Genomic DNA, 16,182 nt, shown 5'->3' with positions numbered 1-16,182 from the left:
CATGGGCCAACTTCCCTACACTTGGTGTTTGTGGTCTATAAATTCTCTTGCAAGACACTGGGGTTGATTTACTGAAACTGGAGAGTGAAACCTCTGGTGCAGCTGTGCATGGTAGTCAACCAGCTTCTAAATTCAGCTTGTTACAATTAAGCTTTGACAATAAACCTGAAAGCTAATTGGTTTCTATGCAGAGCTTACCAGAATTTGCACTCTCCAGTTTTAATAAACCAACCCCTTTGTGTATAAATTTTGGGTAAAATGTATGGGCTAGTCATTTCAGTTAAAGTAACTAAGATCAAAACGTTTTTGTTTGTTTCAAATATATATTTTTTTACTATTAAAACACCTTTTCTTCGGTGACTGTGGGGTTGATTTACTTGAAAGTGCACTTGTAAGTGCAGTCACTGTAGATCGCTGTAGATCTGAGGGGAAGTTCTGAAATGAGGGGAAGCTCTGCTGATTTTATCATCTAATCATGTGCAAGAAACAATTCTGTTTTTTACTTTCTTTGCATGTCCCCCTCAGACTGCACCACTTCCAAGTGCACTTGTAGTGCAAAGTGGATTTGCCTTTAGTAAATAAACCCCTGTGTGTTAGAGGAAATTCTGGAAGAGGGGGGTTAAAGGAAAGGGAATACTCACTCAGTGTTGTCACTGTAACATGCATCCCCATTCTTTTCTTATTGCAGTGAGAATTCAAAATTTAGGATTTTTTTTGTTTTTTCAGTCCTTGTAAAAATGGGCATTAGGACAAATAAAGAAAATGTTGCTCCCCAACAGAGGTACGACTGCAAAGGAACTTGGATGAGCTCTACACCGCTACTGGAGGACTGTCAAAATCTTGAACTCCAACTGTTTTTGGATCAAAATAGTCTAACTTTCCTTGATACTGTAGTTGTCTAACTAAACAACCAGATGGATCAATTACATCTTTGAACCAACAACAGGTAATACCTTTCTACATTTTTATTGTTTTTATCTGTCTAATTTGAAGAGAAGTTGACCCATTGGTCAGTATCAATGTGTCTCTAGAATTTCTCAAAAGACAAGGTTTTTGAAGAGGAGGCTAAAAAACTGCAGCTAACATTTAAAGTAAGAGGCTATAAGATAAAGCCCTCAGAATATCCCACAAAAAAGCCAAATTAATAAGACATTGATGAGAATGCTGACAACCTTGTTATATTAAAAACACTCTTCAACAAAGGAGTACACTTATTTATTGTATTACCAGATGAAGGCTAGGTTCACACATGTGCTGCAGTTTGCAGCCCGGAATCCGATGAGGTTTTGTTCACTGGTTCAGGTGTGATTTTTTACTTGAATTCGCACCTAAATCTGCCCCAAAATCTCACAGGACCCTTTTCAGAAATGGGCCGTGGTCACCCTGGACATGTGTGAATCGGCTCCCTTGAAAGCCAGTTCAATTCACAGTTCATGCAAATCGTATGCGGTTAAAAACGAGTCTCCAAAATATCATCTTCAATTAGCCCTGCCACTGGCTTCTGGAAGATCCAGTGATTTATAAATATATGCCACCCTGGACTTTAGTACCTTATCAATGAGCAAAAACTGTAGGTGACTCTCGAACATAGTCACATCCAAGAAAGATGTACAACATCCATAAAAAGGCACCTATAAATATAGTTTGTGCTCTTCCGGTACATCTACACTGGGAGACAGACAGACTGGTCCAGAGGAAAAGTCCTGATTTACTCATATTTTCCATTTACAACACAGAGGGGGGGATATACATCTTTCTTTGTGACAGCAAGATTTTTTTTGTCCAAAAGACAAAAATGCCCTTTTGGGGAAAGGATATTTGACCATATATCTGGTATGTCATCTTGTAACTTATGATCACCTCTAGCATGCGGTGTTCTCTACAATGGCGTTGTAAGGGGCAAAAGGGTAAGTCTCATGGAGGATGCAGTTTCCAAATCCATGAAATTGGCAGCGGCTCCAGAATCCAGATGTGCTGAGACCGAACGAGAGGAAGCACCGACATGAAGCAACACAGAAAAGAGAAGATGAGAAGGTGAAGGTGATATTTCAGGGTCTAATACTCCACCTTCCAGATGTATTAGCCCTGAGCGTTTTTCTGGACGAAGAGAACAAGTGTCACGGAAATGACCTTTGGTCCCACAATAGAGGCATATGCCCAGTGTTTTGCGCCTAGTGTGTTCTTCGGGAGATAACTTTGTCCAGCCCAACTGCATAGGTTCCTCAGCAGCCAGGGGGTGCTCCTCGGATCGAAAAAAAGGGACTGGGGGCTCAGGCTGCCTAAAGAACGGGGAGTGCTGGCATCTTTTTTCCAGGGCCCTCTCCTGAAAGCGAATAGCGATCCGGTTACACAAGGTGATGACACTGTCCAGATCAGCAGGAAGGGATCTTCCTGCTAATTCATCCTTCACTCTATCAGAGAGGCCATGCAAAAAGGTTGCAACTAGGGCCTCGCTATTCCAGCTTAATTCAGCTGTGAGGATACGGAACTGAAGAGCATACTGTACCACAGAAGCAGACTCTTGACAGAGACGTAAAAGAGCGCTAGCCGCTGAGGAGACACGACCCGGTTCCTCAAAGATATTCCGAAAAAGTTTCAAGCAATCAGACAGGCTAGCAACCACTGGATCATTCAGTTCCCACAGAGGGGCAGCCCAAGCTAGCGCCTCACCGGACAGGAGGCATATAATATATGCTACTTTTGCCCGATCGGACAGGAAGTTTTGGGGCTGAAGTTCAAAATGAATTGTGCACTGGCTAAGGAACCCCCTGCAAGCCTTGAAGTCCCCAGAGAAAGGGGTCGGAGCTGGTAGTTGTAATGAATTTGTGGTTGCGACTGATGCGATAGGTGCAGCGGCAGATAGTGGTTGAGGTTGTTGAACTGGGGGTCCTAAAGAGGCCTGAAACTGTTCAAAACGGGATGCCAAATCCTGAAGGAATCACCTTACCTGGGTCTGATGCAAATCTTGGGTCTCAAGTCTGCAAACTTATGCCGCGTACACACGAGCGGACTGTATGGCGTACTTAGTCCGTCATACAATCCGACGGACAGTCCGTCCTACTTTCGACTGAACAGACTTGACCACACACGGATGCACAAACAGTCCGTCGAAAGCTTGCGCGATGACGTGTACAGCACGTACGACGGGACTAGAAATAGGAAGTCCAATACACAGCAAAGCACCCTTCCGCCGTGTAAATCCTTTCTGGGCATGCGCCATTCTTAGTCCGTCGAACTAGCATACTGACGAGCGGATTGTCCGCTGAAACCAAAGTACGACGGACAGAATTTCGAAAAATCCGAAATTCTTAGTACGCCAGACTGCACGCTGAAAAAGTCCGCTGAAGCCCACACACGAGCGGACTGTCCGCTAAAATGTGTTTCGACGGACTAAGTACGCCATACAGTCCGCCCGTGTGTACGCGGCATAAGCCCTGCAATGGATCATCTGCGGATAGCGGCACATCAGCTGGGTCCATGGCTGATCAAACTGTCAGGTCACCTGAGACCAGGTGACAGATGCACTCCGTAAGAGTTGGAAGTGCACCACTAGGTAGTGGACCTTAGGACTGACTGCTGAGGATTGTACCCAAGGAGATACAGGACACAGGTCTACAGGATCACTAACACAGATCCCAATGGGAGCTGGAGCATAGATTCCCCAGGGCATGAAGTCTAAGAGCCAGCGGGTGTTCACCAGAGCCTCCAGTGGTGAGGATGGACTTTGCTGCAGTCTGGCTCCAGGTCGCGACCCCTAGGGTCTCACAGCTCACGCTCACAGTAGACTACAGGAGCAGGCTGGAACGACAAGGATAGTAAGGGGATACGGCAGAGGTCAGGGCAACTAGCAGACAGGAACAGAGTACACGCCAAAGGTTCAGGGTCACAGGCAGACAGGGATGGTCGGGAACATGCAAAAGGTCAAGGTCACAAGCAGACAGGAATCGTCGAGATCACACCAAGGTCGAGTCAAACCTAGAGCACACAGCAAGCAGGAAACAGGAGGCCAAACACACAATGATATACAATGGTTGATCAGAACCACTGGCTTGCAGTGCACAGGTTAATATAGGGTTCCCTGATAGGGCCTGGGGTGGAGCCATGCTTAGAGGAGAGGTTAAAAAAACACCAGGTGGAAGTGGCTAGTCTCTTAGTCTGGACACATGAGGGGAGGTAAGCAAACAGAGGAAGATCACTGCATAACCATGACAGTACCCTCCCTCTTATGAGGCCTCCCCCTCCCCCGCCTGGGTCCAGGCTTAAAAGGAAACTCCAGATGGAACCTCCTCAACAGACGAGGAGCAAAGACCTCAGATGCAGTGATCCAAGACCTATTCTCAGGGCCAAACCCTTTCCAAACCTGACTAACCGCGTATTTTAGATTGTCCTCAGAGACTGGAACCGAGGTAGGGAGAGGACGAGAGGACTTGAGAACTAAAGGCTTTTTAGGAATTGGTAAGGGCATGATAAGATCAGGAGTCTGAGCAGGGTCCCCCAGACCCTTAAAGATGAGCTGGACATCCAACACAGTACCACAAGACTGGGCAGAGGTCAGTGGATCCCTGAGGTCAGGTTGCTTAGAAGGTGACATGTCACAAGAGTCAAGCTGGATAGCTAAAACAGAAACAGAATGCAGAGAGCCCTGAGAAAAAGATTGAAAACCCCACCTGGCCGAATGAGAGTCTATCCAAAGGATGGACTGAGCCTCTCAAACGGGTTTGAACGGACATAGTAGCAGTAGGGTGAGGCCAGGTTACAGCAGGTCCTGAACAAGAAGCAGGAAGCTCATTGGGCATGGGCTGGATTGGCATAACTGGTGCAGTGGCCGACTGAATAGTATTGTCAGGTGTAGCGACAATCTCAATAGCATCACAGGGCATAGCGACTGTGGAACTTGCAGACAAGTTAGCCTGGCTGTGCGTCCAAGGGAGATTAGGGACAGACAAAGGTAAATGGTTATGCAAACTGGAGTGATTGATCGACTCAGGTTCATAGGTGGGCCCCTCATGCAGAGTACCACATGACCTAGAGAGTGCACCAGTCCGACTATTGCAGGACACATCCCCGAGATCGCTATATGAATGAATGAATGAATGAAATACTTATATAGCGCACAATGCGAACTGAATCGCCTCTAGGCGCTGTGGCGAGCTTTGATCATCTGCTAAAAGAGGAAGGTCTTGAGTTTTTTCCTAAAAGCCAGGTGATTTTCTTCCAGGCGGATGTTGATTGGTAGAGCATTCCATAGCCGAGGCCCTTGGACAGCGAATCTCCGATCACCCTTGGATTTATACCGGGCTTTGGGCACGAGGAGGAGGTTTTTGTTGGCTGATCGAAGACTGCGGTTTGGTGTGTAATGATTTATTTTCTCCATTAGGTATTGCGGAGCTTCTCTATGCACACATTTGTGGGTGAGGCAAAGGGTCTTGAACGTGATCCGATTTTTTATGGTTAGCCAATGTAAGCTCCTCAGTGAAGGAGAAATGGATTCCCAGGGTTTTTTCCCTGTTATCAGCCTTGCCGCCGTGTTTTGGATCCGTTGTAATCGCGCAAGTTGATATTGTGGTAATCCTATGTAAAGCGAGTTTGCGTAGTCCAGTCGTGAATTAATGATTGTTCCAACTACCACTGCTTTGTCATTCTTTGGGATAAAAGGGATGAGTCTGCGAAGCATGCGCAGCAGATGGTGAGATCGACTGACTACAGATCCTATTTGCACATCCATTGACATTTGTGCGTCTAAAATAACCCCGAGACTCTTCGCTTTGGTCTTTGGGGAGATAGTCTGCCCAAAGACGGTTGGTGGAGACCAGGAGGTTTTGGTTGCGGGCTTATTATTTGGGTGTAAGATAAGAAGCTCTGTCTTTGATTGGTTCAGCTGGAGGGAGTTGGTGGTCATCCAGTCCTCTATTGATTTGAGGCAGTTTTCAAGTTGTTGTTGGTGATCTTTTTTTCCATTGATCCGGAAATAAAGTTGCGTGTCGTCAGCGTAAGAGTGGAAGCAGAGATCTGAGCATCTGATGATTTGAAGGAGTGGGCGAATGTAAATGTTGAAGAGAACGGGTGACAACGGAGAGCCTTGAGGGACTCCGCAGGTGACTGCCCGAGTTTCGGAGAGGAATTTTCCTAGTTTCACTGTCTGTGACCGATTTCCTAGGAAGGACGCGAACCAATGGAGATCTATGTCTTGGACTCCGGCTACTTCTGTGAGGCGGACGAGTAGAGTATTGTGATCTACTGTATCAAACGCTGCACTTAGGTCTAGCAGTACGAGGAGACACGGCTCTCCGTCATCTGCTGCTTCGAGGGCGTCATCCCAAATCTTGAGGAGAGCTGTTTCTGTTCCATGACCCGGGCGGAAGCCTGATTGCAGCGGGTCCAGGAGTTTGTGAGTATCCAGGTGAAGTTGTAGCTGATGTACTACAGCTTTCTCCATGATCTTAGAAATGGTGTTGAGGCTTGTAATCGGCCTACGGTTGTTTGGATCCTGAGGGTCCAGGTTTGGTTTCTTGAGTAGAGGTTTGACGATGCCTTGTTTGAGGATGCTGGGAACAATCCCTTCGTGGAATGATCGGTTTATGAGGTGGGTTATGGTTGGAGCCATGATGTCGGAGCATTCTTTCAGTAGTTTTGTGGGGATGATGTCAATAGGTGAGGTACTGTGATGCAGTTTATTAATGATGTTTTTTGCGGTGTCAACGGTAATTGGGGATAGTGAAAATTTTGGCGGTTGCGGTATGATGGTGCGGACATCCTCTTTATGTATTTGCTGGCTGAGGTTGGATGTTTTCTTATATACAGCGGGTAGAGCAGAAGATACTGGGATGGTGGCAACAGGAAGTTTCTCTTTTGGGGTACCCTTGAGTAGGCAGGAAGAGGAACAGGAGGAACCCAGGATCTGTCCAGCAAACCAGTCAACGCGTGGAGAATGGAGCCGTAACCAAGGAAGACCTAATATGATAGGAGATGAAGCCTTAGTTAAGACAAGGAAGGATATCCACTCCTGGTGGAGTGTCCCTACTGACATCTTAACAGGAAGGGTCTGGAAGCGGATAGGGCCCCCTGGGAGAACAGTGCCATCAATCGGCAAGACCACCAATGGCGTTGTAAGGGGCAAAAGGGTAAGTCTCATGGAGGATGCAGTTTCCAAATCCATGAAATTGGCAGCGGCTCCAGAATCCAGATGTGCTGAGACCGAACGAGAGGAAGCACCGACATGAAGCAACACAGAAAAGAGAAGATGAGAAGGTGAAGGTGATATTTCAGGGTCTAATACTCCACCTTCCAGATGTATTAGCCCTGAGCGTTTTTCTGGACGAAGAGAACAAGTGTCACGGAAATGACCTTTGGTCCCACAATAGAGGCATATGCCCAGTGTTTTGCGCCTAGTGTGTTCTTCGGGAGATAACTTTGTCCGGCCCAACTGCATAGGTTCCTCAGCAGCCAGGGGGTGCTCCTCGGATCGAAAAAAAGGGACTGGGGGCTCAGGCTGCCTAAAGAACGGGGAGTGCTGGCATCTTTTTTCCAGGGCCCTCTCCTGAAAGCGAATAGCGATCCGGTTACACAAGGTGATGACACTGTCCAGATCAGCAGGAAGGGATCTTCCTGCTAATTCATCCTTCACTCTATCAGAGAGGCCATGTAAAAAGGTTGCAACTAGGGCCTCGCTATTCCAGCTTAATTCAGCTGTGAGGATATGGAACTGAAGAGCATACTGTACCACAGAAGCAGACTCTTGACAGAGACGTAAAAGAGCGCTAGCCGCTGAGGAGACATGACCCGGTTCCTCAAAGATATTCCGAAAAAGTTTCAAGCAATCAGACAGGCTAGAAACCACTGGATCATTCAGTTCCCACAGAGGGGCAGCCCAAGCTAGCGCCTCACCGGACAGGAGGCATATAATATATGCTACTTTTGCCCGATCGGACAGGAAGTTTTGGGGCTGAAGTTCAAAATGAATTGTGCACTGGCTAAGGAACCCCCTGCAAGCCTTGAAGTCCCCAGAGAAAGGGGTCGGAGCTGGTAGTTGTAATGAATTTGTGGTTGCGACTGATGCGATAGGTGCAGCGGCAGATAGTGGTTGAGGTTGTTGAACTGGGGGTCCTAAAGAGGCCTGAAACTGTTCAAAACGGGATGCCAAATCCTGAAGGAATCACCTTACCTGGGTCTGATGCAAATCTTGGGTCTCAAGTCTGCAAACTTATGCCGCGTACACACGAGCGGACTGTATGGCGTACTTAGTCCGTCAGACAATCCGACGGACAGTCTGTCCTACTTTCGACTGAACGGACTTGACCACACACGGATGCACAAACAGTCCGTCGAAAGCTTGCGCGATGACGTGTACAGCACGTACGACGGGACTAGAAATAGGAAGTCCAATACACAGCAAAGCACCCTTCCGCCGTGTAAATCCTTTCTGGGCATGCGCCATTCTTAGTCCGTCGAACTAGCATACTGACGAGCGGATTGTCCGCTGAAACCAAAGTACGACGGACAGAATTTCGAAAAATCCGAAATTCTTAGTACGCCAGACTGCACGCTGAAAAAGTCCGCTGAAGCCCACACACGAGCGGACTGTCCGCTAAAATGTGTTTTGACGGACTAAGTACGCCATACAGTCCGCCCGTGTGTACGCGGCATAAGCCCTGCAATGGATCATCTGCGGATAGCGGCACATCAGCTGGGTCCATGGCTGATCAAACTGTCAGGTCACCTGAGACCAGGTGACAGATGCACTCTGTAAGAGTTGGAAGTGCACCACTAGGTAGTGGACCTTAGGACTGAGTGCTGTGGATTGTACCCAAGGAGATTCAGGACACAGGTCTACAGGATCACTACCACAGATCCCAATGGGAGCTGGAGCATAGATTCCCCAGGGTGCGGAGGGTAAGAGCCAGCGGATGTTCACCAGAGCCTCCAGTGGTGAGGATAGACTTCGCTGCAGTCTGGCTCCAGGTCACGGTCCCTAGGGTCTCACAGCTCATGCTCACAATAGACTACAGGAGAAGGAAGCAGCAGGCTGGAATGACAAGGATAGTAAGGGGATACGGCAGAGTTCAGGGCAACTAGCAGACAGGAACAACAGAGTACACGCCAAAGGTTCAGGGTCACAAGCAGACAGGAATCGTCGAACACGCCAAGGGCGGTAACAGAGTCAAACGTAGAGCACATGGCAAGCAGGAAACAGGAGGCCAAACACACAATGATACACAATGATTGATCAGCACCGCTGGCTTGCAGTGCACAGGTTAATATAGGGTTCCCTGATAGGGCCTGGGGTGGAGCCACACTTAGAGGAGAGGTTATAAAAACCACCAGGTGGAAGTGGCTGGCCTCTTAGTCTGAACACACGGGGAGGTAAGCAAATAGAGGAAGATCACTGCATAACCATGACAATGGTGAAGACACAGCTTCCACTTGAGAAAGTCACCACATACACTGAATAAACACTATGTATTGATAGTGGGGTTCCTTGCCCCTATTCATTACCTGCCCTCTAACAGCCTACAGCATATTATGATTTACCTAAATTGCTACCTCTCCTACAGACTATTTATTTATAGCCCGAACATGGATTTTTTCACTGCTCTACGTTCAGCAATGGATAAAGTATATAACTTAAAATAGTGCATTTTGAATCCACAGCATATGGACTTTCCATTATGATTTGCACATTGCCATCATTGATACCAAGCATGTGGCACCTTCAACTATAAATATTCATTTATTAACTTCCCTACTCGTAGTCTGGGGCACTTTTTATAAGAGCTATACTTCCTTCATCAACACATGGCTATTATTCCTTTATTAGAAACAAATTCATGATATATTAAAGGACCCCACATATGACCACAAAGCCTTTATGTTTGCATTCATTTGTATATACATGGTCCAAAGACTGCATTACAACTATGTATGGGGGCCATATCACTATACTTTTTAAAAATTGAATCATTATGCAACCTTTATGCATATTAGGTGTCTCTTTGGTTTATATAATCTAACAAATGGGACTTTTGATATTTAGTTGAATGGTATTTGTAGAAATTCCAACCATATAGCTTTAGCACCAATCATGGCTATTAGCTCGGTTTGCATGTTGCATGCTATGTGATCTCTGGTTTATGCACATAATGAGTAAAAAAATGCACTGAGGTACAAGTTGCAGGATTGCTTTGTTGACTAATCACAGGCCATTTCTATTGTTTTCATCCTAACTTTGTTTTACATGTTCTATTAATAAGCACAATTTAACATCACTTTGGAGAACGATAACTAACAACGTGTTCCTGCATGATACATCGCTTAACTGTAGGAGAATATCAATATTTATTTGTGTGCTGTCTGCATGGTCTGCTTTGCAACCATGCTTTGCACATGCAATTAATCACCGTGAATGTACAGCAAGCCTTATATAACCATTAGCAATGGATATAAAGGAATGACTCTAGGGTGTAACATGATTTGCTTGGTTCCATTTTTATTTTACTTGCATTGTATGTCTGCTTTGTATTCATAATTTGCTAAATCTATTTGTGTTCCATACCAGCAAAATTACAAATTTAAGATGATCTGGGTTCATGGCTAATGGATATATGTTCTGTTCAGCCTTGGCTACTGAACGGGCATTTAAAGAGATCAAAGTATAGTTGATGTTTTGAGTGGTTGAGACTTATGTTGCTATAGGATTTTTTTTTTTTTTTTTATATTTTTCCTAGGATTAATTGTAATTAAGACATATATTTCATACATTTTTAACCAAAGTTCTTTACTTTTGGGACTGCCCTAATCATATTCGATTTTGAGGTCAGGTTGTCCTATTTGTATCAGTTCATTATTTGTTGAATAAGCATGCTTGTTCTACAAAAGCTATAGCTACAGAAGCTTTGAAACTTTTTTAGGGATCAAGCTGGTGAGCTGGGTTTGGTCCAAACGCAGTCCAAAAGAGTTCAGCAGAACCCATAGGAAGCTTTCAACTGATAGCAACCCCACTGGCACAATAAGCTGCAGCTGGGGCATTCTCCACCTGCAGGCAGTCATGCAGAAACAGGTGGAGTTGCTCATGACATTATTGACCTAATATAGGGCACATGCTAGACTAATACAACTCACTAACCGATCCGTGACTGCTGCTCCTCTCTGCCAATCCTTCACGGACTCCCCCTACCCCACCGTGTAAAATTCAAAATGCCAACCATAACAAGGCCATTCACAACATCGCACCCATCTACATCACCAGCCTCATCTGCAGATATCCCCTCTGCTCCTCCCAGGACCTCCTGCTCTCTAACTCCCTTGTTAGCTCCTCCCATGCTCGCCTTCAAGACTTCTCCAGAGCCTCTCCCATCCTCTGGAACTCCGTGCCCTAGTATATCCAATCAGCTCCTACATTGTCCACCTTTAGGAGATCCCTGAAAACTCATTTATTTAGGGAAGCCTATCCCACATCCACCTAACTGTTCCCGAGCCATCCCCATCAAATCATTCTCTGCAGCTATTACCTTTTGTACCACCCCCTCCCTTTAGAATGTAAACTCTATGAGCAGGGCCCTCCTGTACCTTTTGTTTTGAACTGTACTGTAATTGTGTTGTCCCCCTATACATTGTAAAGCACTGCGTAAACTGCTGGCACTATATAAATCGTGTATAATAATAATAATGACCCAAACTGCAGGTCGTTAGGCCAGTGGAATATGACCATGTGGCAGCATCCGACCGGTGTTGACGAACTGGATTCAGACCACAATTGGAGTGAATCCAGATCACCCAGTCTTTAGATACACTTTAACACTTCACACACGTAGCTCATGTCAGAATATCCAATAACATTATCATTTTGACTTTTAAAACAGCATCTTCTTAAATAAGGAACTGTTGTTCCAAGGTATTCTTGTGTAAGCAAAAACAAAAAACCAAGGCATATGGTCTATTGCTACTGAGGGCATTCAGGGTATTTCACATAATCTTGCAAAATAAACCTATATTTTATTTTATAATCATACCAATGATTAAAAAGATAATAAGATGTACATCTTTTACAAATTACACACCAAATAAGGGTTTATAAACATGGATAAGATTATTCAGATTAAGCTGGTCTCTTTCGCATTAAAATATATTTTATGTTATAGAATGGAAAAAGTCTTTACCTGCAACAGTAAGTCCTTTGCAAATGTCTTGCAAAATGCCATTATCCGAAGAGCTTGAGCAATTAAAGCAGAAAAGAGGCTTTCCGAGTGCCAGAGATAATTCTTGGATGGTAGATTTTTTCCCAGATGCCTAACAAAATTTAAGACATATTAAAAGAAAACATGCTTGTGGTTTTCTTATATAATTCTTTGAAGCTGGTTTCAAAACATCTAGAATAAATGGTTATAATATAAAAAAGTAAGGTACCAGTTCTGTGGCCCATAACTATTCTTACTCTTAAAGATCATATTTTATAATGCTGGAAAACATTAAGCAGGCAGATTTTAGATACCACATGCAGAAGTCTATTAATCTTCAACGGTAAAACATTACATCATTCTTTTGCCAAGTCTAACTACTGATTTTACACCTTGTTTTTTTTCAGCTATACATATTTTGGAATAAAATAAAGCATTGGTGCATTATGGCTTTCTAAATCAAATTTAATATACTTTATGTGTTAAATTAAGAAAAGGATAGGCAGCTCATTAAGAAGCAATAACATTTTAACCTATGCAGAATGCTAATGTGGCAGGTTAATCACACTATTAATACTTATATACTTCCATACCCTAATACTTCATAAATACTTTCACCTTCTATATTTTCCCTTATACACTAAAAACAGTAAAGGACCATTCCACCTCAAAATGATAATGCACCTACAGGCAAGACCTCCAGAGAGTCATTCACTGGCTTCTTTATATTCTGGGTATTCCAGCAGGGTGCTGACTGATTAACAGACAGCAGTAGCAGTTAGGTTGCCAGAGATACTCTTCAAAGAGTCAGTTCACCCAAAAATAAATTTTTTCTCATATTCTTTGGGCTCTGTAATGTTGAAGTCTCTGTGATTGAGCTCTTGGGTCTACACACCTACCTTCAGGATTGCTTTTGTTATTCTCTACGGAAACTAAAACCTTAGATACTCTGTTATAGGAATATGAATTTTAACTAGTAAGTCCAGTGGTGTACCCAAGGTGAGGAACAGTGTCTGGTCAAACCTAGGTAGGTATAATCAGCTGCAGAGTGCCGTAAGAGGGTAGACACTACTGGGTAGATTTATGTCCTGCCCCAGAGTAACTGATGAGGCTTTTTATATGTATACGACGAGGGTTGCGCTAACTTAATTTCCTATATTAATGCTGTACTTCCAAAGACAAATTCCGTAGAGTCTAAACCATGTGTTTCAAATACATTAATATCACTACCAAATAAACCACCACTTTTACAAACTATAAAACCAAATATGTGATGACACCACTGCAGTATGTGTCTGTTAACCAAACCACCAACTCCTGCACTGGTGTTAATAGATAAATAAATATAATTAATTTTGGTCAGACCACAAAAAACGGAAGTGCTCAAGCCCTCCAAATTATATAGGGCTGCTGTGAAAAAAATCATCCACAATAGGTAACTTCAACAGTGTGACAAAAAATTACTTTCTGTGTATCACATACAATATAAACCACAATTTACCCTAATATACCATTAATATTACAAGTGCTTTAGTTTCTCCTGTAAGAAAAAGTGCTACGTGTATAAATATAGTGCATAAATGTAAACAGTCTCTTCAGTGTTTGGGTTGAGATAGAAGCACTATCAAGAAAATTTTGCTTAATATAGACACAGACGGAGTGCTTCACCACCACCGAATAGAATGGCCACTCACCAGACCTAGTCTGTGTTTTCGCCTTTGGTTCATTTAAGGATAACCATTCCTTCACTGGTCACATCAATGATTTCTTCTCATGGAAAGTAAAACCTCTCATACTAATGTGGCTCAAAGAGACATACAGAGGACCATCATAGTGTAGCAAGTAAATGCAAATTTATAAAAAATCGTTTAAATGCAATCAGGTGTGCACTCACATGGACCAGTGCCCCAGCCGGCACCAAGCTTGTCCAGCAATGTACGTGAATGTGGGAAGCAAATCTACCTCACCCTCCGTTCACAGCCTTCAGTGGTGGCCCATGGATATGCAGGAATACGTCCCAGCCTCTCTTTCAACTCACGAGGTTCAGATAGCCGCTCTACATCCTCTCCTTCTCGCTGGTTTTCTCTTCTCATTCCCCCCTGTGGAATTATGTCCCACCATCCACCCGACCCCACACCCAAATTTTTTGTCACACTGTTGAAGTTACCTATTGTGGATGATTTTTTTCACAGCAGCCCTATATAATTTTGGGGGCTTGAGCACTTCAGTTTTTTGTGGTCTGACCAAAATGAATTATATTTATTTATGTATTTGTTAACACCAGTGCAGGAGTTGGTGGTTTGGTTAACAGACACATACTGCAGTGGTGTCATCACATATTTGTTTTTATAGTTTGTAAAAGTGGTGGTTTATTTGGTAGTGATATTAATGTATTTGAAACACATGGTTTAGACTCTACAGAATTTGTCTTTGGAAGTACGGCATTAATATAGGAAATTAAGTTAGTGCAACCCTCGTCGTATACATATATTAACTAGATTGACTCGCATAGTGATATCTCTATATTAGGTTGCAGCAGCCACATTTTACAATTTTTTTCTCCCTAGTGCGCCAGTAGTTTTATCTATTTTTTGATGAGACTTTTTGGCTAGTTGACAGTGAATGGCCGAGGTGCCACTCAGGGTAGTGGCAACATAAAGGAGCATCATGGACACACTCAGGACGAAGTACCAGAGTAAGCTGCAGTTAGGAGACATAGGGAGCTAGAGTAAGGGGGGAGGGGGTGGTGGCATGTGGGCATGTGTTTGTGTGTCACTACGCTGTCTCTAACTGTTTGCTGCCCATTTATTGTTATTCTGCTATCTCTCTAAATACTATTAGTAGCATTGATTTAGGATCTCTAGAGTATGTGCATTCTATTAGTCAAGCAGCATACAAAAAAAAAAGCTTTACCGCTATACTCCATGTTACTTAAAACTGCCTGAAACCTAAAGCGATATTAAATACACATTTTTCAAAATATAAATTGTATGCTCAGGGCAGGACTTTCTTTGTCTGCATCTTGTTCTACCATCCCCCCATTTACTTTCTCCCTGACCCCTGGCACTGCTTTCCATTAAAAGGGTGACTTTCCAGGGTCTTATGGAGCTGCCCCTACATGTGTGCTTTGGGCAGAGAGAGACTGAAATTTCCCACTATCACGTTGCTTGCGCTGACATACACAGGCATCAAGAGAGCACTGAAAGGGCATGTATGTGCAGTGGCATGGGTGGCAGTGAAATTGTGAGACATGTAGTCTTGAGATGGGGAAACAGGGAGACTTCCTCTGGCATGATCAGTGCTTGCGCCGAGGTGAACAATCAAAATACAAGCATTTCTGATCATGTTTATGAATGTTTTTATCTTCCTATATTTTACAGCTATATAAAAGTTGCCTAACGCATGTATCAGGTGCCGCAGATTGCCATCCCGCTTGCTCTCTCTGCCGGCATATGACAAGAGCGGGTCAGAGGAGGAGAGACTGTGCCACGGTCGCTGTTGTCCACAATGAGTAGAGGGCTCTCTGTGTTTCCTGCTGCAGTGTTGCCCATTCCCCCATCCCTCCTCCTGTCAGAGGAGAGCAGAACAGCATGACATTGGAGTGCCTGTGTTACTGAGTAGAGAGAGGCCAGCTGCAGGCTCTTCTTTCCCCTTCCCTCTCCTCCTCATGCTTCGGTTCTCAAGAGCAGCGCTTGCCACAGCAGCCACCCGATATGTTTCTTCCCCCTCCTTCGCATTGGCCGGGGAGAAATACAATAAAAAGGCAGCAGAGGATTGTGGGACAGTAAGAAAACAAACTGCAGCCCCCAACATGCCCAGCTGAGGGAGAGAGAGAGGGAGAGAGAGAGCCAGGAGCCCAGGAAAGCTTTCAGGGAAGTGCACCCAGGAATCCAGACCGGAGGGAGAGGACAGTGCTGAGGGAACACCAACAGAGAGAGAGAACCCCGCTGCACTGTGTGCCACCAGAGGGAAAGCCACACAGCCTAACAGCATCCATGGTGAAGAAAAGAAT

General features: G+C 44.5%; 1 protein-coding gene across 1 annotated transcript in view; it reads right to left on the bottom strand.

Annotated features, from left to right (window-relative positions):
• LOC143983065 (uncharacterized) overlaps positions 1–16,182 on the bottom strand; it is a 695,051-nt gene that overhangs the window by 522,334 nt on the left and 156,535 nt on the right. Inside the window, exon 42 of the mRNA XM_077482312.1 lies at positions 12,153–12,282. Coding sequence (XP_077338438.1) covers positions 12,153–12,282 — 130 coding nt within the window. The remainder of the gene's footprint in view (positions 1–12,152; positions 12,283–16,182) is intronic.

The sequence above is a fragment of the Lithobates pipiens genome, unplaced genomic scaffold, assembly GCF_037356315.1.
Source record: "Lithobates pipiens isolate NorthernLeopardFrog02 unplaced genomic scaffold, aLitPip1_a1.2 Scaffold_16, whole genome shotgun sequence".
NCBI classification, from domain to species: domain Eukaryota; kingdom Metazoa; phylum Chordata; class Amphibia; order Anura; family Ranidae; genus Lithobates; species Lithobates pipiens.
This window is presented reverse-complemented; position numbering and strand designations above follow the sequence as displayed.